This window comes from Panulirus ornatus, chromosome 66 (assembly GCF_036320965.1).
Source record: "Panulirus ornatus isolate Po-2019 chromosome 66, ASM3632096v1, whole genome shotgun sequence".
NCBI classification, from domain to species: Eukaryota; Metazoa; Arthropoda; class Malacostraca; order Decapoda; family Palinuridae; genus Panulirus; species Panulirus ornatus.
The window spans coordinates 2,591,447-2,616,368 of record NC_092289.1 but is presented as its reverse complement, the minus strand read 5'-3'; the positions used below and the strand labels follow the sequence as shown (position 1 = coordinate 2,616,368).

The 24,922-nt window shown below is 40.5% G+C and overlaps 1 protein-coding gene across 4 annotated transcripts in view; it reads right to left on the bottom strand.

Annotated features, from left to right (window-relative positions):
• Exn (Ephexin) overlaps positions 1-24,922 on the bottom strand; it is a 297,401-nt gene that overhangs the window by 31,707 nt on the left and 240,772 nt on the right. For 3 of the 4 annotated variants that reach the window (XM_071658652.1, XM_071658653.1, XM_071658651.1), the window contains 8 exons: positions 18,841-19,047; positions 14,686-14,852; positions 9,616-9,871; positions 8,276-8,713; positions 7,456-8,162; positions 4,768-4,906; positions 2,816-3,010; positions 297-468 (listed from right to left, as the gene is read on the bottom strand). In XM_071658652.1, coding sequence (XP_071514753.1) covers positions 297-468; positions 2,816-3,010; positions 4,768-4,906; positions 7,456-8,162; positions 8,276-8,713; positions 9,616-9,871; positions 14,686-14,852; positions 18,841-19,047 — 2,281 coding nt within the window. The remainder of the gene's footprint in view (positions 1-296; positions 469-2,815; positions 3,011-4,767; positions 4,907-7,455; positions 8,163-8,275; positions 8,714-9,615; positions 9,872-14,685; positions 14,853-18,840; positions 19,048-24,922) is intronic. The other variant, XM_071658654.1, reaches the window with a different exon arrangement.

The following is a 24,922-nucleotide window of genomic DNA, read 5'->3' as shown; positions in this document are numbered from 1 at the left end:
ATCTAGTAAGCAAAAGGTAGATGTCACTTTAAACCATCTTCCCTTTCCTTTAGGTGATGACCAGTAATTGCATGAGATGCTGAGGGCCAGTGATCTGCACTGCAATGTTGGAAAACCTTCTGATTTCATTCTATATCTAAACAGACCCAAAATGAAAGGCCTTGAAACATATTAATCATCCAATACCTGCCAAGCTATAAAAACCTCTTTACTAATAAAATATAAATTGCTTGACAAACAAAAAACCCAGGCCAATTTATAAAAAGGTCAAGTCACTATATAGAACTGTTACTTACTTCAGTTCTTTTAGGGTCCTGTCCTGGTATATCTGGTTGGAGCAATACTTGACATAGACATGGAAGTGGTTATTTGCGTGCTTGCAGATAACATCAGCAATAGTAGAAATCTGTACAGACTCTTGCCAACGCTTCTCAAGGTCAGCCAGGAACAACTCTGAGCACCTCTTAACTGAAAATGAGATAATCTAAGTGTAAGGTGTGCAAGTAGTTTGTCCAGAATCTAATTTATGAGTGTAATACCTTAGTTTTCACTGGTCCAGAATGGATAAAACATGAGCAACACAAAGGAACAGCATATGTCGAACTGTTTGAAATGGTACAACATAGAAATGAAGGGCCAAGAAAGATATGGGGCGCAAAAGAATCACCATAAAAAGAAAAACAAAAGCACTCTAAAATACTGGGAAAGTCTGATTTCCCAACCATGCTAAAACCTGCATCAAGTCAGATAAATGCTAAAAGTCTAATATGAGGGTGGATATGTAGGCACTATCATTTCTACCATCCCTACACGTAAATTAACAAACAAAATGAAAAATCTGCTAGTGGTCATCGTAGTGTAAAAGCCTTTGCATAATATACTACACTGGAGATGAGTTACGGCTGAGTGAACCAAGATGCTGCTCACACTTCATCCACCCATGTAAAAGGGAATAAAACTAAGTGAAGACATACAACTATAACAATAATTCTTTGCTATTTTGAATATGTGTATTTTCATGTTCTCGTATCTTTTTGTTTTTAGACATATTTATAAGCAAGGGTACTGAGCATAATCAATGGCTGAGATCAGCTCGAATTTTTAATTTGTTTAGTAAAAGATATGAAGTGAATAAATCAAATCAACAGGAAAAGTACAAATGGAATGATCTCTCAAAATAATGGAATTCTTAAAACTAAACTTACATACACATTGGGCTGAAGTATGAAGTCTGTTGGGGATGAGAGAGCTTGGGAAGTGAGTCAGTTGTTGTTCGCTGATGATACAGCGCTGGTGGCTGATTCATGTGAGAAACTGCAGAAGCTGGTGACTGAGTTTGGTAAAGTGTGTGAAAGAAGAAAGTTAAGAGTAAATGTGAATAAGAGCAAGGTTATTAGGTACAGTAGGGATGTGGGTCAAGTCAATTGGGAGGTGAGTTTGAATGGAGAAAAACTGGAGGAAGTGAAGTGTTTTAGATATCCGGGAGTGGATCTGGCAGCGGATGGAAACATGGAAGCGGAAGTGGATCATAGGGTGGGGGAGGGGGCGAAAATTCTGGGAGCCTTGAAGAATGTGTGTAAGTCGAGAACATTATCTCGGAAAGCAAAAATGGGTATGTTTGAAGGAATAGTGGTTCCAACAATGTTGTATGGTTGCGAGGCATGGACTATGGATAGAGTTGTGCGCAGGAGGATGGATGTGCTGGAAATGAGATGTTTGAGGATAATGTGTGGTGTGAGGTGGTTTGATCGAGTAAGTAACGTAAGGGTAAGAGAGATGTGTGGAAATAAAAAGAGCGTGGTTGAGAGAGCAGAAGAGGGTGTTTTGAAATGGTTTGGTTACATGGAGAGAATGAGTGAGGAAAGATTGACCAAGAGGATATATGTGTCGGAGGTGGAGGGAACGAGGAGAAGAGGGAGACCAAATTGGAGGTGGAAAGATGGAGTGAAAAAGATTTTGTGTGATCGGAGCCTGAACATGCAGGAGGGTGAAAGGAGGGCAAGGAATAGAGTGAATTGGAGCGATGTGGTATACCGGGGTTGACGTGCTGTCAGTGGATTGAATCAAGGCATGTGAAGCGTCTCCGGTAAACCATGGAAAGCTGTGTAGGTATGTATATTTGCGTGTGTGGACGTATGTATATACATGTGTATGGGGGTGGGTTGGGCCATTTCTTTCGTCTGTTTCCTTGCGCTACCTCGCAAACGCGGGAGACAGCGGAAAAAAAAAAAAAAAAAAAAAGTGAAAAAAATAATTCCTGTAAAAAATAAAAAGGAAAAGAGGGAAATTGAAACAAAATGACAGATGTGAGCACAAAAGTTGAATCACACAGGAAACTTTGTTAACTGTTAATCTGCTGTTGAACTTACATTTAAATCTCAATGTTCCCTCCAGCTGAAAAAGGGCAACATTACTATTTACGTATGAACTTTTATTCAATTTCCCCCCCATCTCAAAAATAACTGACAATCAATGAGTGTTTAAACTTCATGATTTGAAAAGTGCATCCTTAATGAGTTAAGGCTACACTTCCTGACTATTTTGCATTATATGAAACTTGCCAGTACTAGGAAAAAATCTGCCGCATAAGGAGTAAGGTTAAAAGAGGGATTTTATGAAGAGGCACACCAAACACTGTTACCTGAAAAACTTCCATAACTAGTTCACTGTAATGTTATGCTTAAAGTACTGATGATCTGTTCTTAGTGCTAAAGGCAATGCATGAAAATGCCTCTTACTCATAGGAACCCTTCATAATATATCAATCACAGTACTGGACTCAGTTCCTGTAAGCTTTGCAGTTATGCAATCTCACCTGGCAAAATGTCAGAGAACAGAATGTGTCTTTCTCTTCTACTAAGTACTGCATCTTCACCCTCATCTATAGTAAACTCAGGACACTGTACAAAATGAGTCACCAGGACATTGAGCGACTTCAAATATGATGCCTCAGATGTTATCATCTCAAACATTGCTTCCTGGATCTTTCTCTCTTGGCTGCTGGTTTGACCTACAATGTACAAGGTAAATTTTAGCAATGATAGAGAAGGTGAAGAATTTTTCTAGTTACGTCTGTCTCTAAATGATGAGCGCATTCATCGAACATATGCATCAGCAAAACATGATCAATCAACATAAACCAATCTTTCTTTCAAAACACACGTAATTTAACCTCTGCATGAAAAGCTATAATACCAAGTTCACAAAGTATAAACCTCATTTACTAATCATATGCAGGAGATATAATAATATAATCAAACCACCTCAAGATTTGTGGCCCAGTCCCTGTGACTAGCATTAGGCCAAGTACACGAAGTTTTATACTTTATTACGTATTCTTAATTCAAGTGGTGACAAAATAAGCTTTCACGAAGTGCAAGTGCTTCATTATAACATGCAAATTAAACTAGGACACCATCCAAGACCTATGTCTCCAGTTATCCTACACTCCTGCACATAAGTGCCTCCCCTATATATGGCTTGTTTAGATATTACCCTTTTACTTTCTAAAAAACACCTAACCCTCATCATCTCAAGCAGTTAACCCATTCATCTCTTTTACACTCAAAAGTTTTCATCATATCTTCAACCACATCATTATACATGTTAACCAAACACTTTTATGCAGTAAGTTGCACATGGCCTTACTTAAGAAATTCATGTGTACTTTTCTTATAATTTAATTCCAAAAATTCCTTCAAAATCACCATTCTTTACACATATATGTATGTCCTAAAATACCATATAGGTCACTCATACCTACTACTCTTCTATTACTAACTATAAAATATTAGGGTCGTATCAATTCAAAAGAACTAGAAAAGGTGTAGATTTCCTGCACATTCCATCTTCTAACTACCTCCCCACTATTAAACTCCTAAAACACCTCTGATGCTTCATCAATGCTTTTCTATTTTCTTCTGCTTTTCATAGCTATCTCTGTTAATCATAGATCCTATAATCTAAACTACTTCTGATCTTCCAATACTTTGCTAATCATGCCATAGTTAAATTAAAAGGGAAAAAATGAAGAAAAATAAAGACATTTATTTTTCTCACATATGCTACCACATCTGTCATAGACACATCTAAAACTTTAATTCCCAAACATGTACGAGTCCCATCCCTCTTTCTAGTCTATCTTCTGGACATCACCCATCCCTACAATACTAAAAACTTGTACATATCACCTATCCCTATAACACTAAAGACTTCTACACATAACCTATTCCCAAAACACCACAAACTTCTAGACATCTCTGTGCCCGAATCTGTTGAATTTTCTTCTGGAGCCTCTACAACACAAAACTAAAATTTTGTGATGTTTTGTCCTCATAATCCCAATTTTCACATGTATCTTAAGATGTAAGTTTCACAATTTCATTCTTCTGTTTCTCAACTATTAGTCTCTACACTTTTATCATAATACCTAGTTTTTCAGAACTTAAAATGCTAATCAAATTAATCACTATCTACTTTGTACATATTGTAATAAGGTCATTAATGCCATTTTCTCATTACCTATAACACAAATATTACTGATATTTTTGTGCTGAAAGTATGTACAGCACTGGCAACCTTAAATCCAACGAACTGAGCATATTACATATTTTCTCACCAGCCACTTTAGCCTGGAGCCCCATGCTTACTGATCATTCTCTCCTCCATTCTCATCTTTTCATAGTTATGAATTAAAAGAAATAAAATCAATAATTTCACAAAATATCAAAGAAAGCATAAATGAAAAATAATTTAAGTAACACATACTTAAAAGACCACTTTCAATAACTTCAGGTAATTCACACCACAACGTCCGACGACCATCAGCAGGAGTGACAAGCTCCATGGCAGTGGGCCGCGACTGTAACTTCCCTGATGGTGTACTGTGGTGTCCATCATTAATCACCTAACAAAAGAAAACTGATTAGTATACAATCTGAATTTCATATCAGATGGACTCTAATTCTTTTCCTTCTTTCTCTTTTATGTCCTCATCTTTCCCACCTTACCAAAGCAATGTCAGGAACATACGAATAAGCCTTACAGGAAAATATATTTTTCTCCTCCCATCCTTACTTTCGAAATACAATACCATAAGAGGGAGACATTTCTAATCCTCTGCTCTCGCCTAACTTAGATACTTAGATGCCTCTTAAGATACATAAGAAGCACTCGGATTATATTTTTTCTCCCCTCCCCTTTGGATATGTCAACAATTTACCATAAAAAAATCTATGAGCTCACGAAAGACATGCCCATGATGTAGCTATTTCTATTCTTTTAGTTATAATGTACATGTCTTAAGCTATATGTACAGATTTTATGTAAAATGCTTTTTCAACTATTCCTGAAATAATCTTTACAAACTTCCTCAAAGTTACCAGCTTTTCCACTTATGCATTCACATATCTGTCTTATCCAACAAAATTTATGTGGTGAACTTTTCTAACCAGACGAACATCTTCAGGAGTCAAATGACAAAGGTTATTTACATGTAAGACTGGTAACATTTGTATATTTGTACTATGAACAAAAGTTTAAATTAGTTGCTGCTTACAATATGAGGAATCTCTCAACCAAAACTCCATATTGGTACCCTACTGTAAAGTCTAAAACATGCCAATGAGCATGAGCAGCACACAATCATGGGAAAATTTTGCAATTCCTTACTATACATGGTATGCAAGTGATGTGGTCAAGATATATATGGCTCTGCTTTACACTGGGAAATAATGTCTAAAACATGAATGGAGAAAACCACTTGTATCTAGCAAAGCAATTGCACATAAGCATATATCTTTTATGGAAATTAATTCTGTAGAAATGGAGTTAACTTTCCACTTTGGTACCCTAAATTACACCTGAAATGCTGCCCCTCTCAGTCCTTGTGAAATATGAAACAGATTTTATATAATCACTCCTGCCCCATGAAAGGTAGCCTTTTGGATGTTAACATGATGTTTGTTTAATAAAACTAAAAAAAATACCAAGCATAAGTATGTGTAACAAGATACCGTTTGTTCAGTAGTTTTCAAGAGATTACTCCTAACACTAAAATATAAAGTGGACGAGTCTCTAGGGCCATTTGCTGACCAACAGAAAGTAATGTAAGAATAAGTTGACATATTTTTGCAAATCACAGGGAAGCATGTATGTTAGGTTGGTTACACTTTGTTGTTAATCATGATTGTAGTTTTCAACAAAGGGCTTCCCTAAACAGTGAAAAGTAGTACATAACATTTATTTGAAATGCATCTTCAAGTAGTAACTTACCATCCAAGCCACTCTATATGCATTCAAACCATTCTCTGGATACAAAAAGCAAGTGAAAAAGTATGAATCACTGACTCTAACAATAAAACCAGTGTCTACCTATATATGTAACACCTATAACTGTATTCCCATTAACACAAAGAAGACTCTCAGATGATTCACAGAACCTTAACAGCTGAGAATAAGTGAACAAAGGCTTCCACACCATTATATTACTCTTTAATCTTTCACTGTGAACACCAGCATAAAAATACAAAAACAATATCCCTGCTTACATTCTCACCTTCCCATAAAAAATAGTCACCACTGCACAATCAGCATTTGTATCTGATATACTTCAAAGAATTAATTAAAGTCTGCATCTATTCACCTCTTCCACTGTCTACCTTTTCTTCTTGTCCTATGCAACCACATATCTTCAACAACTCTTCTGCTATATGTCCTCACAACCTAAAAGATTTTCAGATGTCTGACATAACCTACAAGATTTTCAAACATGAGTTCTGAAGCACTACCAAACCATGAATTTCTCCCCCCATTAACTTTTTTTTTGTTATCAATTTTCAATTCTGACAATACAACACAAGCTATTCATTCCTAAAGTTACTATTTTTTGCCTATCTGGATCTGCTATTGAAGGGTTTCATATCTTAAAGCCTAAACTGACTACATCTCTTAGCCCTTGAGAAACTGAAAATAGGACTCTACAATAAATATACCTGTACGAGGGGAATGAGACACATCACTTACTATAACCGAGAGATGTTTAACACAGTCAAGTTCACAAAAAACGACCAAATCTAAACGATATTCCATTCCACAATGCAAGTAGAGATAACATTCATGTTTTTTTCAATACATATTCACCATTTCCCACGTTGGCAAAGTAGTGTCAAGAACAGAGGCCTGAGCCTTAGATTAAAAAATCCTCACCTGGCCCCATTCTCTGTTCCTACTTTTGGAGAGTCAACATTAGAGGGAAGGATTTCCAGCCCCCAACATCCACCCCTTTTAGTCATCTTCCATGACATGCAGTGAATAATGGAACGCAATCTTTCTTCCCTAACCCCAGGGATAACATGCATGCAATACACATAATTTCTTAATATTATCTAAACAACTAAATATTTCTGAGTAGTGGTAAAACTGATAAATAAATAACTAAACCTTAGTGCACAGTACCTCATAGTCATCTTCTGAGGAACAGTCACCCTGATTCTGGGCAGCACGCTCCAACACTGTGGCGGTGTAGAACTGATACAATGGCTCATCAGCAAAGTGTGAACTCACGTACAGTGGCTCATCTTGTATTAATGCACTGCAGCTAAAGTCCAGATAACTATTATTGTCCCCATCCATTAGATTAGACGGAATGTGAAGAGGCACAGAATGGGAACCATTTGAGGATGAAGACTTAAAGTTTGGTGTGGAATTGACTGGGGTATGCCTTGCTGGCAATGGGGGTGGTGCTGATGCAATATCCCCAAGGCGGATGTAGCCCTCACTAGATCCATGGGATGCAGCACTTACAACAGACATGCGAGCATGAGGTACATTTAGCTTCACAGAACTGGATATATCTACACTCAATGACTTTTCATCTCCACTTGAATCTCCACCAACAGTGGTACTGGTTCCTAAATTATTCATATCAATGGTGGCATATCTGACACTATTAGGTCGTAATCCTGTGTATCCACTATCTTCTGGGTGGACTAATACAGGTACAGGTGATGTATCACTGCTAGAGCAATCAGAAGTTCGAAGCACTCGTCTGCCAGGAGGAACAATGGGTCCAGAAGACAACAGTTGGTTGAGTCGTGATGCAACATCAACCTTGCTTAATTCTTCACATTCTTTCCCAGTGGAAACTGCTTCACTGCTCTTTTCTGTAACATAAAAAATATCAGGTCATTCAATCTTCTAAGATATGCAAATGTCATAAATATATATATTCAACAAATCCTAAGAATATATTCAAAGAGTGTATAGAATTGCATACCTTTTGGTGGAGGAGCAGGTGGTGCAGTGCGTGGTCTTACTAGGCCACAGGTAGTAGAGCTGGCTGAACTCTTTCTGTTGTAACTGACAGAGGTAGGACGTCTTACTGGCATAGCACTTTCAGAGCCTACGGTAGTTACAGATGCAATGGAAGGTGTAATGGATTTTCGGTATTCATGAGTACTGGCACCTGACAGGACACTCTCAGAGTCAGAGCGAATAGTTCTCTGAGAAGCATCTGACATTTCTCCAGCATCCTGACTTCCTGTTTCTATGGTTAAGGTCAGGTAAAAAGTCGCAGACTCTTTCTTTGAAGGAGGTACCCCACTACTAACAACAGTAGTTACGGAACCAGTTGAAGATTTCCGCCGAAAATGACTCTTAAATGACCATTTCCTCTTATTTTCTGCAGTGGTGGGGCTTGCATCACTTGCTAGATCTGAAAAATTTGCAAAAGCACTAGCATGATATTTCTGCTAAGGTAAACACAAACTAAAAGAGCAATGAGTATCATGAAATTTATGTCTCCCCTTCAGATACTAATACAATACATTACTCTACAAATGTACAATGTTCATGACATTCTCCAAAACATCTTTAAGTGTACTGCACCTTAACCAAGTCACTATATTCATTATAAGTGCTCCTTGAATAGCTAGATCTTTACTTTTTTCAGTTCAAAATACATGAACCATTCTCATGACATAGACAAAATTCATGCTGTTATCAACCGTAAGTGAATTGTATTCAGAAAGTTCATTCTCAGTACATCTCTTTCCTATGAGTTCTCCATGTTAATCTTATGGAAGATGATGAGAAGAAGGCAAAGAGAAGAAAGAGAAAGGAGAGAGAAAAGGGTAGGGGATGAATGATAATACAGCTAAAAGAGGATAGGAAGTGGACTAAGAGAGGGAAGGATTGTTGAAAAAAAATACTTCCTCAACCTTCAAAACAAGTTTTCAAAAGATGTAGCAGAATATCTGGTTTTGATGCCTTATCAACCTTCACTACAGTTTCAAAATTGATTTAGAAAATCTAATTTCAGTGTGGATGAGAAAAATGGCTCAAAAGAACCTGACATTAAACAATAAATTCATATGATCTTGAAGGCAAGAACATGAATTTTGTTGTCATGCACCCTTGTAAGCCAACATGAATGGGCAAACGGGCATTTTTGTGAAAAATCTGTTCTCCACCATTGGCTGGGGAGAGGAACATACTGCAGTTCATTATCCACCTATGTCAATTAAACCATTCCCTAAAGTGAGTGGAATTCTTGTTAATGTGGTCAAAGCATAGTCAAGATAGATACAACTCTCTTCTACAGTATACACAACTTACTTTCTGTACTTTTCATATCTGAAACAGTGAAGGTACTTTTCTTCTTTATTCTACTTAAGCCTGTCCTGACTTCATTTTTCGTTAACGACCAGTTTCGCCGTAGTCTTCGCATTCCCAGGTTTGCTGCTTCGGCAATCTTTGTGATCCCATGTTGCTGTTGTTGAGGACTCTGTTGCTGCTGCTTGTCTGATACAGAAGCCTCAGAGTTCAAGGACTCTGAATGGTCTCTCGAAATTTGTGAACCATCATCTGGAAACTGGAGAAATACACAGTATTGTATAGTCAGATTTATCAATGACATGAATGGCCTAAGTGCAACCAAAGAATACATCAATATTATAATTATACCATCTTAAGACCTTTTCTTCTGGGGTTCCTGAAGCTCCAGCTTTGCTTTACCATCCATAGCAGGGAAAGGACTCATTTACAAAACTGGAGTTCTTCGATGATATTGTACTTCAACAATAAAAGTTACTTGAAAGAGACTGTTCACTCAGAATAAACACAAGCAAATGCAGTCCAGTAATGTCAAAGAATACTTATAATTGATACAAAACATTCCCCTACAACAAAACTTCAAAAGATAATCTCCAATAAAATTCTCTTATTTGGGGATTTTCATATACAGCATATGACAATCTAAACTGTCAATAATCTATGGTATCATCCATAAATTTTTTTCTACACTATGTACTATCTCTGTTCTATATCTCTGATGCCTGTTCCCTTTGGGAACTCCCTCAATGGAGTGGCCAAAGTAAAAGTCTCCATAACTGGTATACTCCATTGCCACTTTTTAGCCTTTAGTACCTCACCCTTAAATGGCCACTGGCTGAGGGCAACTCTAGTGCAGTGTTTTCAGAGGCTCCAACCTAATGTTCCTACCAAGCACCACTATCTACTGTTCCATACTATTACTTCTATCTACTGCCTCTGCCTGATGTTCCTACCTACTACCTATTGCTCCTGCCATTTTACCAAAAGGCAGGGCTATCACATAGTGCTCACCACAGGAAAAATCTAGTTACAAAGAAAGGGATGTATGAGTTAGGTGTTGCAGGCAGGGGAGAGAGAGAGAGAGAGAGAGAGAGAGAGAGAGAGAGAGAGAGAGAGAGAGAGAGAGAGAGAGAGAGAGAGAGAGAGAGAGGGGGGGGGGGGGGACTACCTGGGTCAGAGAAATGCAACTTAACAACCACTGAAGTGCTGGATATCTATGCAGCCATCACTAACCTTCCTGATACTCAGGCAGGTAATACTGGTAATATACCTACCTCCCTGGTCGGTGGCTACCTAACTACTACTACCTACGCAGTATGTACAACTATGCAAATTTTGGAAAAATGTAACTTATGATTCAAGAGAATGCTGAAATCATGAGAAAATAATGCTCAAGTGAAACCTCACAGGAAATTGTACCATTACATCTGCTCAGTAACAGGTATGTTTTCAGGAGGTACAATATATTTCATGACCCTTGGATGAAGTCAATGTTCCAGTACAAGACTTCATTGTTTACCACTAAACAGAATGATAAGCTCTGTTGTGAATGCCCTACCTCATTTAGTAACAAGCTGTAAGCATCCTAACCCATCATTATCCAAGATGAAAGCATTACGTTGATTTACCGTCACAATGACTAGTTCATGATTTTTGCAATCATATTGGTTTCCAATATTTATGCACAAAAATGAGGTGACAACCAATAAATGATGAAGCATTTCATTCCAAGAGTAAAATGATAATCAGTAGCATTGTTTTACCAGAGTTCAAGATTCCCCCTTTAACTGTCAGGCTGAACACTTTCAAATAGGGAAGTATCTTTAGACTATTATACAAATGAACACTGATATCATCTTTCCAGTCTTTGATTTCTATCCTAAATGAAGGTAAATTACAAAGTACCCAATGTATTGCTGGAATACAAAACCTAAGTCATTAATGTGGCAAAATATCAATGTTAATATCTGAATACAAAACTAGAGTTATCAAGGAGATAAAACATCTATTTAATGCTTAAAAGGAAAGCGATTGAGATGGGTGGGAGGAAGGAGCTGGAAATCTTCCCTGCTGTATTAGCTTTAAAAAGTGACTTTTATCTTCTCTTTGATCTATTTTCTTACCTGTGGCCTTAGTCGACAGTTAGCATCATCTGAATCATCAGAGTCAAAAGTCGAAGATTTTTTTCCCTCCAAGGAATATTCATCTTTACCTAATAAGACTTTGCTAACCAAGAAACTAGGTGGGGGTTGGGGGGAGAGAGAGAGCTGTAATGATGCCTGGGTTTTTCTACTTGAACTAAGCTGTGCATGTTCTTTCTTCTGTCTTCCCCCCCTTCATAAAACATTTCCTCCTTTAAAAAACAGGTCTACAGACACCTGCCAAGCCCCGATTATTGTCTAATTTCTTTTTCTTTCACCCAAAATGGCTCTGACTGGGGCAAGATATTGCCAGTATCATGTTGTTCATTAAAAACTCAGAATAATATTCATAGCATATACTTGAATCAGACTAAAGTATGCACCATGAAACATGTAGTATAGTCAAAACAATTTTCACATATTCCAGAGAAAGAAAAGCAGAGACTGAGCTGTTTACACTACATGAAAGAAGGGAGACTATGCATGGTTACAACCTTCACGAGTTTAAATCCATCTGACAAAGAGGCTGTTGATCCACATCTCAAAGTAAAAATTACTAAGACCACTCAAGGAGCAAACCTTGAGGAAGAAATAATTCAGGAAACATATGAAACATTCTATTCATAACCATGCTATGAATGAATGGGACACACCAGGTTTTTTTTTTTTTTTTCATACTTTGTCGCTGTCTCCCGCGTTTGCGAGGTAGCGCAAGGAAACAGACGAAAGAAATGGCCCAACCCCCCCCCCCATACACATGTACATACGTCCACACACGCAAATATACATACCTACACAGCCTTCCATGGTTTACCCCAGACGCTTCACATGCCTTGATTCAATCCACTGACAGCACGTCAACCCCTGTATACCACATCGCTCCAATTCACTCTATTCCTTGCCCTCCTTTCACCCTCCTGCATGTTCAGGCCCCGATCACACAAAATCTTTTTCACTCCATCTTTCCACCTCCAATTTGGTCTCCCTCTTCTCCTCGTTCCCTCCACCTCCGACACATATATCCTCTTGGTCAATCTTTCCTCACTCATTCTCTCCATGTGTCCAAACCATTTCAAAACACCCTCTTCTGCTCTCTCAACCACGCTCTTTTTATTTCCACACATCTCTCTTACCCTTACGTTACTTACTCGATCAAACCACCTCACACCACACATTGTCCTCAAACATCTCATTTCCAGCACATCCATCCTCCTGCGCACATCTCTATCCATAGCCCACGTCTCGCAACCATACAACATTGTTGGAACCACTATTCCTTCAAACATACCCATTTTTGCTTTCCGAGATAATGTTCTCGACTTCCACACATTTTTCAAGGCTCCCAAAATTTTCGCCCCCTCCCCCACCCTATGATCCACTTCCGCTTCCATGGTTCCTTCCGCTGACAGATCCACTCCCAGATATCTAAAACACTTCACTTCCTCCAGTTTTTCTCCATTCAAACTCACCTCCCAATTGACTTGACCCTCACCCCTACTGTACCTAATAACCTTGCTCTTATTCACATTTACTCTTAACTTTCTTCTTCCACACACTTTACCAAACTCAGTCACCAGCTTCTGCAGTTTCTCACATGAATCAGCCACCAGCGCTGTATCATCAGCGAACAACAACTGACTCACATCCCAAGCTCTCTCATCCCCAACAGACTTCATACTTGCCCCTCTTTCCAGGACTCTTGCATTTACCTCCCTAACAACCCCATCCATAAACAAATTAAACAACCATGGAGACATCACACACCCCTGCCGCAAACCTACATTCACTGAGAACCAATCACTTTCCTCTCTTCCTACACGTACACATGCCTTACATCCTCGATAAAAACCTTTCACTGCTTCTAACAACTTGCCTCCCACACCATATATTCTTAATACCTTCCACAGAGCATCTCTATCAACTCTATCATATGCCTTCTCCAGATCCATAAATGCTACATACAAATCCATTTGCTTTTCTAAGTATTTCTCACATACATTCTTCAAAGCAAACACCTGATCCACACATCCTCTACCACTTCTGAAACCGCACTGCTCTTCCCCAATCTGATGCTCTGTACATGCCTTCACCCTCTCAATCAATACCCTCCCATATAATTTACCAGGAATACTCAACAAACTTATACCTCTGTAATTTGAGCACTCACTCTTATCCCCTTTGCCTTTGTACAATGGCACTATGTACGCATTCCGCCAATCCTCAGGCACCTCACCATGAGTCATACATACATTAAATAACCTTACCAACCAGTCAACAATACAGTCACCCCCCTTTTTAATAAATTCCACTGCAATACCATCCAAACCTGCTGCCTTGCCGGCTTTCATCTTCCGCAAAGCTTTTACTACCTCTTCTCTGTTTACCAAATCATTTTCCCTAACCCTCTCACTTTGCACACCACCTCGACCAAAACACCCTACATCTGCCACTCTGTCATCAGACACATTCAACAAACCTTCAAAACACTCATTCCATCTCCTTCTCACATCACCGCTACACACCAGGTATTCCGAATAAACAGTGACTGCAGTGTAGAAATGCTTAAAATCTTGTGACATTATATAATGTTAAGTATACAATTCCCTCCTTATACTTACTAAATTACAGAAATAAAATGTTAACATGTATAAAAATATACAATCAAATGAATACATATGCGCATGCAAGCACAAAATAACTGACAAAAAATTGAAAAATGGGAGACCCATAAATTCCAAACTCCCTTCTGTATAGTAAGAAAAGTAGTCTTGCACAGGAACACACACCTACAATCATTCATCAACTGAAATACCCATGGTTATACAGCTCCCTCCTCATAAATGAATATAGATAAGAACACTACATACATATGCATACACACAATCAAACATGAGCATTCTACTTTTATCTTCTCTTTGATCTATTTTCTTACCTGTGGCCTTAGTCGACAGTTAGCATCATCTGAATCATCAGAGTCAAATGAGTCGTCGAAGTCATTATCATCAGTGCGGTGAAAACATTCATCCTCAGCTGGGTGGATGACCTCATAAATGGCTTCATAGTGACCTGTGGCAGTATCCTCCTCTTCTGAGTCTCCGCCTAAATGAGCCAATTAAAACCAAGCATAAGTATATGATATGGATGGACTAATAACTATGACTAGTGTACCATGGGTAAATTAGATTAATATGTTTATTTCATGCAGGTGTGCTCTCAAGGCCTTTACCTTTCTCTCATAAATTTCTCCCTATGTAAAGTTAGTGAGTGCAATACAATCTGTGCCTATTATAGTCTATTCTTCGAAAGGATTCGTCCTCCATTTCCTTGAATTTTCTTAACCCCTTGAGAATAACAGTATGATCCTTTGGCACGAAGGCCTAATGTCTGATCTAACCCTTAGGGGTCTGGTGATACCCATAAGGCATGCATGCAGTTGTGCTCACAGGTTAAGACACTATCTTGCTAACAAAAGACTAGTGTAACACATCTTCCCTTTCAAATTTCTCCATAGCACGCATACTTTCAACAGTATATATACAGTGGAATTTTTACGCGAGGTTAAAGTACAACAGCTGAGCATAATTCATCTGCATACCTAACAGTCGGTACAAACTATTTCTGATTGATAACCCATCCTAACCTTAAATTTCCCGTCTTCAATGCTTTCCTATAACTATCATTTGGTAAATATTCACAAGCTGGGAAAGGAGCTAAAATCCATCACAGGTCTAAATTAAATCTGAATGGCAGAGGAATAACTGTTCATAATATCTGGTGCCAAGTTTGAGCATGCCTGGTTGATTCCCCTGCACCTACTTTCACAAGTACCTATACAAAGGTTGTGAATAGGGCTATTTCGTTACCTATCATTTACATAGCTGAATATCTAATAAAATACAGTTAGTTATACTTTTACAAATCACTTCTTATCTACAATCTATGTGAGCAAATTTAATGAAGTAACATGGTGTATTGGCCAATTTATACAAACAGGTCACCATCATTTTCCAACAGCTTGTATAACCTAACATTTGACCTAATCACGAACCAGCCACTGAGATGCGCGGGGCAAGTATTAGTCACCAACACCTGGTTGTTTGACTGGTTTAACTTCCACCTTTGGTTTATCTAATCGCAAGTGATGCACAAAGTGGTGGATTTTTTTTCCCTTTAAAATCGTCGGGTTTTAAAGACAACTGTGACGGTATTTACGTTGTTATGGAGATATATACTACCGTAATCCAAATTTTTGAGGTGGGTTCTGAGGTGAGGGAAGTTAACGGTACCTTTGGATACACACCTACAAGTTCAACGCCTGGCACTGAAAAAAAAATGTTCTCCAAGTCGCCGTTAAGCATTCCTCTGTGGGCAGTCATGAGTACCTGATCGAGGAACCTGCATGGCAACCAGCCGAGTCTGCGACAGGTACCTCCTGCCCTTCAAACACCCGCCCTGTGGCACCGTACTATCTTTAACGGGGGGAAAATTACTGGCTTTTTTTTTCAGGGATATCGTCTGTTCCTCCACTATTCCTACCCTCCTGACATACCGGAAACTACAATACGTTGAAAAAAAATTATGCTTCAACCATAGGTACGTTATGTCCAAACTAGATAGCGAGTGTTAAGGCGTCGTCACACTTACAATATCCAGGGAGTCCCACTTGCACTTTTTGAGTAACTTTCTCCCATCAGTTTTCCTTTAGAACTGTCATTTTCCTGGGCAATCATAATAATACCAACGTGCCCGTCATTCCTCGTTCAACGGTAAACAAAGATGGCGCCAGCTGCCCACCTTGAACTGTCAACAAAGATGGCACCGGCTGCTGACCTCGTTCAACTGTACACAAAGATGGCTCAAGCTGACCTGCAAGCAGCCACTATCCTGCCTTTCATCATGTCTGAAGGACAGCGTAGAGGACTTACTCTCTTTTCTGAAATTCCTCGTACAGGGGCGTCCACGGCGGAGGAAAATGAATAATCTTCATGATGAAATTGGACGGACATGCACGCTGTCCAACCCAGGCGATCCCAGGAGTGTAAACAAAAATATCAAATGTAGATTAACAAAATATATCAATTGATAAAAAAAAATCATTTGACTAAAAACCTGATATTAACCCCTTTTAATGTTACATCTGATTATTCAAAGTTGGTTCGATATTCTAATTTAAATAACTATTAGCATTATAGACTATGGGTCTTGACCTGACCACGGACGTTAGCCACAGAGAACGGGAAAGGAGACGCGCAAAAAAACAAAAACGAAACAAAACAAAAACGCAAGTATGACGACGTATTTATTATTCTTTACAGCTAAATTTTGACCTGTGAACAATGACTATTCCTAAGAGTGATTCTGAAGTATCGTATACTATTAGTATTCTGACATAATATGGATATCTTCACTTACAAAATATTTGAAGTCCGTAATTCACGAAACCAATATTGCCAAAAGCCTAGCCAGAAGTCTTGTGTAAACCACGACCGTTAGTTTTCTCACAAGATTCACATTCCTAGTTAATATTACAGCCCTAGACTCTGCATCAAAACTGTATTTTCATACTATATAAATCAATGCTGTATTTAAAGGCGTTCGTACAGACAACTTTCCATCAATGCAATTTCGTATTGGCCTCTTACATCACTGGCGTTTCCCTACTATTTACATCACTGCTTTATCAGAGATGTTTGTTGAGACATCTGCATCACTGCTGTATCAATCTGAAGACGATCAATAAAGATATCGCAACAGATATTTCAGTTATTTAGCAATCGCTTACCCGGATATATATTGGCCTCAGGATTCCATATCAGTTACGAAGTTTCTACTTAATATTTTTTTTTTTTTTTTTTACCTCGTCGCTGTCTCCCGCGGTTGCGAGGTAGCGCAAGGAAACAGACGAAAGAAATGGCCCAACCCCCCCCATACACATGTACATACACACGTCCACACACGCAAATATACATACCTACTTAATATATATATATATATATATATATATATATATATATATATATATATATATATATATATATATATATATAATCAACCAATCACACGTACATAGTATAAATGTGTGGCAATGTGTCTTTTGTCATATTACCAGAACATCTTATGTCGATAATCCTTCCCAGGGAGAATGTTATTTCTGCTTTGTTAAGTGTTAATGAAATACTTATTCTAAATATACAATAACACAGTAGTAATGTCAGTAATATACACGGGTTATATTAAAATTACACGAAATAGAAAGCATGCGATGGCAATACTCCGAAACAGGCATGCAGAACAAAGCGGACACCACTTACTATAAGACACCCCGCGCAGGTAACTCTGGGTTATGTGGACATAATGAAAACATCCTCAGGATGTAACTTACCTTCCTGCAGGAGAGGAGAGTGGCGGACCGACTCACCTAAGAGCCAGGTCCCGGAACAGGTAGGTACGCATAGGTCATACGTAGGGTCATGTCACACACAGCATGAAGACCGCCTCCTACAGTCATCACCAAGTCGACACTACTCTTTACCAGTCTATCAAGTAGTGCAAAAAGCGTGATGACGTCACAAGTAGCGTCATAAAACGTCACAGTACGTCAGATAACGTCATCAACAGTTTACCATGAGGGCGAGTACCTTGGCGGAGGCGCCGCCCGCATCCTAGGCTACTACGCCAGGAAGCAAGAAGAGGAACAGCAGCAACTTCCAATGTTGCTGAACCTCAAGAGCCATCGGTGCTTTGCAAAAACACTGAAATGTTACGGTCAGGTGGCCAGCCGTGACAACCTTGTCTGCACACAGGAGGGGAAATATGAAGCGTAGGGGAAACATAAGTCTATTCGTCTAAGTGTTCACACTGTCGATCGACTCCGTAACGTAAGAGGGGACTAATTAAGTCTTAAGTTAGGAGTAAGGGAGAAGGGAGTGCATTGAAGCTTGTAGCATAAGAAAGGGAGAACATCGTCTAGAAATCTAGTCGTGACTATTAGAAATGAAATGTCTAATTCTTTTTTCTTAATATGGCCCTATTTGACTCCCAACACCTAATCTTGCAGCAGCGGGGGGCACCTCTCGCCCATACAAACCTTCTACATAAACGCTAATTTCCTGCGACTCGTTCTCCTCGCCGTCGTAGAATATGCTCCTGATCTTGGCGCTCTCGTAGTAGGCGCTGCTGGAGGTGCTGGCGTTGGAGAGGAGTGAGGCGTTGTAGTAGCCCGGGGCGTACGCAGTGTCGTAGAGGTTGGGCTCAGAGTGGCCCAATACGATGGTCGATGATGACGTGACGTACACTGTTGGCGACCAATGAGGGCGGACTTCAAGCTTTATGACTAGCCAATTAGGCCACGCTTGTGAGCAAGGAGAACATTTGAAGGGAGATAACTGACCAATGGGGGGAGACTTTGAAAGGTGACTGACCAATGAGGGTACATTTTGAAAGGATGGCAGATAACCAGGGGACCATTTCAGAGATGAATGATTAAGGGTTATGAAATTCATAAGTATGATCAAATTGAAATGTTTCACAAGACTGAAGTCATAACACTAGGAAAAAGAATATAACAAATACCATAATAAATAACGCGCGCGCGCACACACACACACTACATAAACACCGCTGTTCCAGTGGCCTGTGAGCAAGATGGCCAAAGGACTGTGCGCAGTGGTGGTGGAAGTAAGGGGTAATGACCAAGAGCTGAACCCACGCACACCTACACACCACCTACACAGGTGGTGAACAGTTCCCCCCGGCACCCACTGAGGAAACCAGAGATACTGTACAGTGGGGGAGGTTAACGGCATACAGGTACACACACGTACACAACACAGGTGGTGGAAGAGGAGCCCCTCCCCCCTTGCAACCACTGAGGAGGACAGTGGTATACAGTGTTGGAGAGTGATGACCAGAGGAGCAAGCCATACGCGCCTCCATACGACTTCCTGCCGGCGCTGTTGTCCCCCGCAGGTTCTTGACCTTGAGAGAGGTTGACCTTAACACCCACCCCTTCACCTGAGACGCTGGCTTGTGTCAGCCAACATCTTGACCGATAAGTGCCTCAATTCATAGTCTCAAAATGCATCACGACTGACACTTACAGTGTAAGTAACGAATTCTAGCTAGGTACCTTAGTTTATATACACCTAAGTTTATACATATAAATCATTGCCCCGTTAGGTAATGGTGTTTACAATGTCAGTAAGGCAAAGGTAACATACAACATACATATGTGCGACATACAAGTATACACACATACACTGGCAGGAGACATACACGTATACACACACATACACTGGCAAAAGACATACAAGTACACACATACACTGGCAAAAGACATACAAGTATACACATACACTGGCAGGAGACATACACGTATCTCATACATACACTAGCGGGAGACATACACGTATACACACATACACTGGCTGGAGACACATACGTATACACACATACACTGGCAGGAGACATACACGTATACACACACACAGGCAGGAGACACGAATACACACACATACACTGGCAGGAGACATACACGTACACACAAATACATTAGCAGGAGACACAGGTATACACACATACACTGACAAGAGGGAAAAATCCAAAGTGGCCGGTGTGGGCCATACATCCAGCAAGACTCTGAAACATGGGGATATCGGCCTTACGGAGGGGGACCGCAAGAACCAAGACAGCAACGCGCGGCCTAGGGAGGGTTAGTCCCTGCAACGGGCCAGTGCGCGCCAACTTACCACACATCCTGACGCCGGGGAAGCCATCGTCCACCACCCAGGATTCCCGCCTCCACTCGCCTCTTACATGTCCGTAACTACAGACTTCAACAAACTCATTTCACCACCTGAATAAAGACGAAGCCAATCAGCAGCCTAAGCCACTGCAATCATCCGTACAAAGGTTATCTAAATGTCAACACCTTTAATAGCAAATTCACAGTGAAAATAACCGGACGTTTTGATACAGTCATATCCACGCCAGTCAGTATATTTCAAAAATTACTGCAGGAGCAATGAGTTTAAAAGCATTACTACCACCACATGAACCTGTAGTATCATCACTAGACTTATTCCGATACATAAACAACTGATTAATATATCACGAACAAATTAATTAAACGTATACCGATGACATTACGAAGCCTATGATTTCGTCAGATCCCAAGCAGAACTAAACATGAAAAATCACTTTGATATTCTGTCCATCAGAAGACATATTGCAGCTTTACATGCTTGTATAATTAATTAATTAATGCTCTCAACATTCTAACCAAACTGCAACGAAACACTGTCGTTATTGCAACATAACCTGTTCTAATACCACGATTTATATATATATTCAACCTTTCTTAGTATTACCATCACGTTTATATCCAGTATAACCGACCATACACATTGTTTACTTCGTAATGCGAGTATAGACTGGACACTGATAACAAAACTGTAATTTGAACTCAGAAAGCAAACCCTGGCTTGAGGATGCAACAATGACGGAAGAAAACGACGTGTGTCGAACCCGACACTTACTTATATGTGACTGAGACGTCTCAATCACCACGTGTACATGATTACATGTAAGTATACATGTGTATGAAGATGTATGTAAGCAAAGGCTTCATGTAAACGTGCGATAAAATCACGTTCGGCAGATGCGTCATGTGAACGTGCAATAAAAAACACATGTTTAAAAGCAAGTACATTCCCGGATGACTGTGGCTTGGAAAACATGTACTTATAAAAGCAAATGCAGGAGGTCTTTCAGCGCACCTAGCCACACCACCAATGTGCCATGTCTGCCTCACCCGCTCGCGTCCCGAGCGCCATCCGTCCGGTGCAAAACCTGGGCGGCGTAACAGCCCCACCCTCAACCGCACACGTCTCACCTCCACCACCAGCTCGGCTCGAACCCCCTCACCTCTACAGCCCCAGAGGAAGGCCCTAGGGGCGTAAGAGAGTACGGCCCTTGGGAATGATGTCATGGCCTTTGGCCCTGACCCCTCAAGGGATCAAGCAAAAGGCCAGGCCATCATACCTAAGAGGGTTGTGTACCGTCGTGCTTACTCCTGCTTGCCAACACACATCGCCGGAGGAAGCGCTCCTCCGTTACGTGAACTCACTCCTCACTATGCAAACCCGAACAGCGTAGCAGGACAGCTTTTCTGTGTCCTTCCTAACGTTTAAGATAATGCAGACACGATTACTGAAGAGTTTTGTTTACATATACGCATCTTGTCAACACAATACATATGCATAAGTCAACATATTCCTTAGGCACTGCATCAACAGAACCAGAAATATATTCTACGTACATATCGCGTGTGTTATCTCTCCTATTTACATCTCACCACCATTCCTGGGGTTGGAGTACTTTCTTATACTGCTGTAGCCACCTTCAAAATACATGATGAAAGACTGCTACAATACAGAAATAGACAATTTGCCACTGTTGGCTTGTGTGTATATCCATGTTGCTGTTATATTTTTAGTACCAATGCCCTTCGGATGGTGGCGAAGGTTTTATAAAACATTATATTAAAAAAAAATATGACAAGGAAGCCACTCGCCTATACTCAGCATAGCCTATCTTGGCCAGCAACACCAGGACCATGTCTTACACCCTACAGTTGCCACACACATTCTATTGTTCTCACATCTTGACAGCCAGGCGCCGTTGAGCAAGATTTTAACATAACTTGCTCCTCTACAATTCCACAAGAAATGTTTGGAACGAATAAATAGATTAAAAAAATAATGCGTTCGACTGTCATATTACTGGAATGAAAGAAGCTTACAACAGTTTCGATAAATATTATAAATATACCAATGTAATTTACATCTTGTCCATTTCAGGTGACTTCATATGAAATAATCTCTGGGTTGTTTCCATTTTTACCTTGAGTAATACAAACGCCTCTCTGTGTCTTATAAATCACCGTGAGTACACAAATAATGTACATATAAAACTACGTTTTTCAACAATAGGGAAAATCATATTAAGCTAAGTCTTACATCCCCAACCCGTGCATACATGTCTGCTGGCCTTCACAGCACCCGAAGGCCACCAGCTGAGCAAACCACTAGCCAAACATCACAGTTGTTGACTCTAATGGCCACCGACTGATGAACGGTCAAGCCAGCATCATCCATCCCGTGTGTGGAAAATACACACGTAAAACGAGGAAAATTCGCTCATTCCGCGAGGGAACTTCACCATCTTTTGAGCATGTTTCCCGCGATTTTCTTTCACCTTGATATTTTCAGTCATTCTCCAAGATTCCCCCCTTCCCTCTAGGTATTATTCAGTAAAAAAAAAAAGCATTACAATAATGTTGGATAATTCACAGTCAAGTTCATTGTTCATGAACGCCAATGAGAAAAGATTCGTTTTGAAGGTGACGGCGCCATCACCGAGGCGTGACGTCACGACCCGCCCAACGCTCCTGCAAATGTCATCAAAGCGACCCGAACCCAACGGCAGAACAGCAACTAATAAGAATAAAATTCAGATATAATTATCTACCCCCCCACGCCCCCCTTTTTCTTTTAAAGGATATGATTATGATCCCATGAGAGCATGGCAAGTGACTGTGAAGTATATCTAAAACAGAAACCATCCCGGTGGCCATCTTGGCTGAGGCGGACGCGCGCCTATCTGAACCAAACAGCGCCCAGCGATTATGATGGCCACCCCTTCCCTTTGACTTGACCCAACACTAAGGGCATAATATCTAAGGTCATACAATCCTCCTAAGGGTTGTAGAGTCGTAGAAAAACCCTTGATACCAGTACCGTAAGCGAGAGGATGACAGACATATAAGTTCGGCAAAGATTTTACAACAGAGTCGATATTCGAAACGGACGCTTCCTAACCAAACCTATAATGATCTAACCAACTCTAGCCTTAATTAATTAGGAACTACAAGGCACGAGGGGAAAAACTGAGAGATTTCACGGGGAAATGTAAAGATCTTGCCCAACAGCCCAAGAGTCTGGGAATACAGGAAAATGAAATCAGTAATGGATACTTGGTTCACAAGGGCGCCATCCATGCTCCACACACCACCCCTGCGTCTCTCCTTAACCTGGCGACCAGATCTGTGTGCGCTGCTCACACCTGGCGACCAGATCTGTGTGCGCTGCTCACACCTGGCGACCAGATCTGTGTGCGCTGCTCACACCTGGCGACCAGATCTGTGTGCGCTGCTCACACCTGGCGACCAGATCTGTGTGCGCTGCTCACACCTGACGACCAGATCTGTGTGCGCTGCTCACACCTGGCGACCAGATCTGTGTGCGCTGCTCACACCTGACGACCAGATCTGTGTGCGCTGCTCACATCTGACGACCAGATCTGTGTGCGCTGCTCACACCTGACGACCAGATCTGTGTGCGCTGCTCACATCTGACGACCAGATCTGTGTGCGCTGCTCACACCTGACGACCAGATCTGTGTGCGCTGATCAAGTTGTTGTGTAGCCTCTGCTCTCGCGTCATGTCAGTCGGTCAGTTTAACAAGATAACAACAGATCTTCTGTACCGTTTCCTGTTGAACTCAAGATCACAACAGTAAAGATGGTTAGAAAAACGACCACGGCGAGGACTATAATAACGACAAAAAACCCCCACAAGCTCAAGAAAACGACGGTAGGAACTAATAACGTCCTTGATGATTGAGGAAGGAAGGCAAGGTGCCTTTAAATGGTCGCTGGGAAAAGGTTCTTCTGGCTTACGGATCACGACTTCAGGTGTGTCCAGTTTTGACAGCTTAAGCTGTTCTGGCCACAGCTTAGCCAGCTTGAGCACATCAGAACAAAACCCTCTGGCCACAGCTTCGTAAGCTTGAGCACATCAGACAAACAAAACTCAACAGACATGTTATAAGATGTTCATCAGAACCCAATGACGTCATCGCAAATCCTGACGACATAAAGAAGTTATGACGTCAGGATTCACGATGACGTCATTCGTACGACATGAAAACGATGGGCGCTTTTAAGCGTTTAAAACTCCTCCCTCCCTCACCCGTCCGGTACAAACAGGTAATTACACATGAAATGAGGCCCCACGAGTGTACACATACACACACACACACACACACACACACACACTGCGCACACACACACACACACACACACACTGCGCACAAAAGATGAACACAGT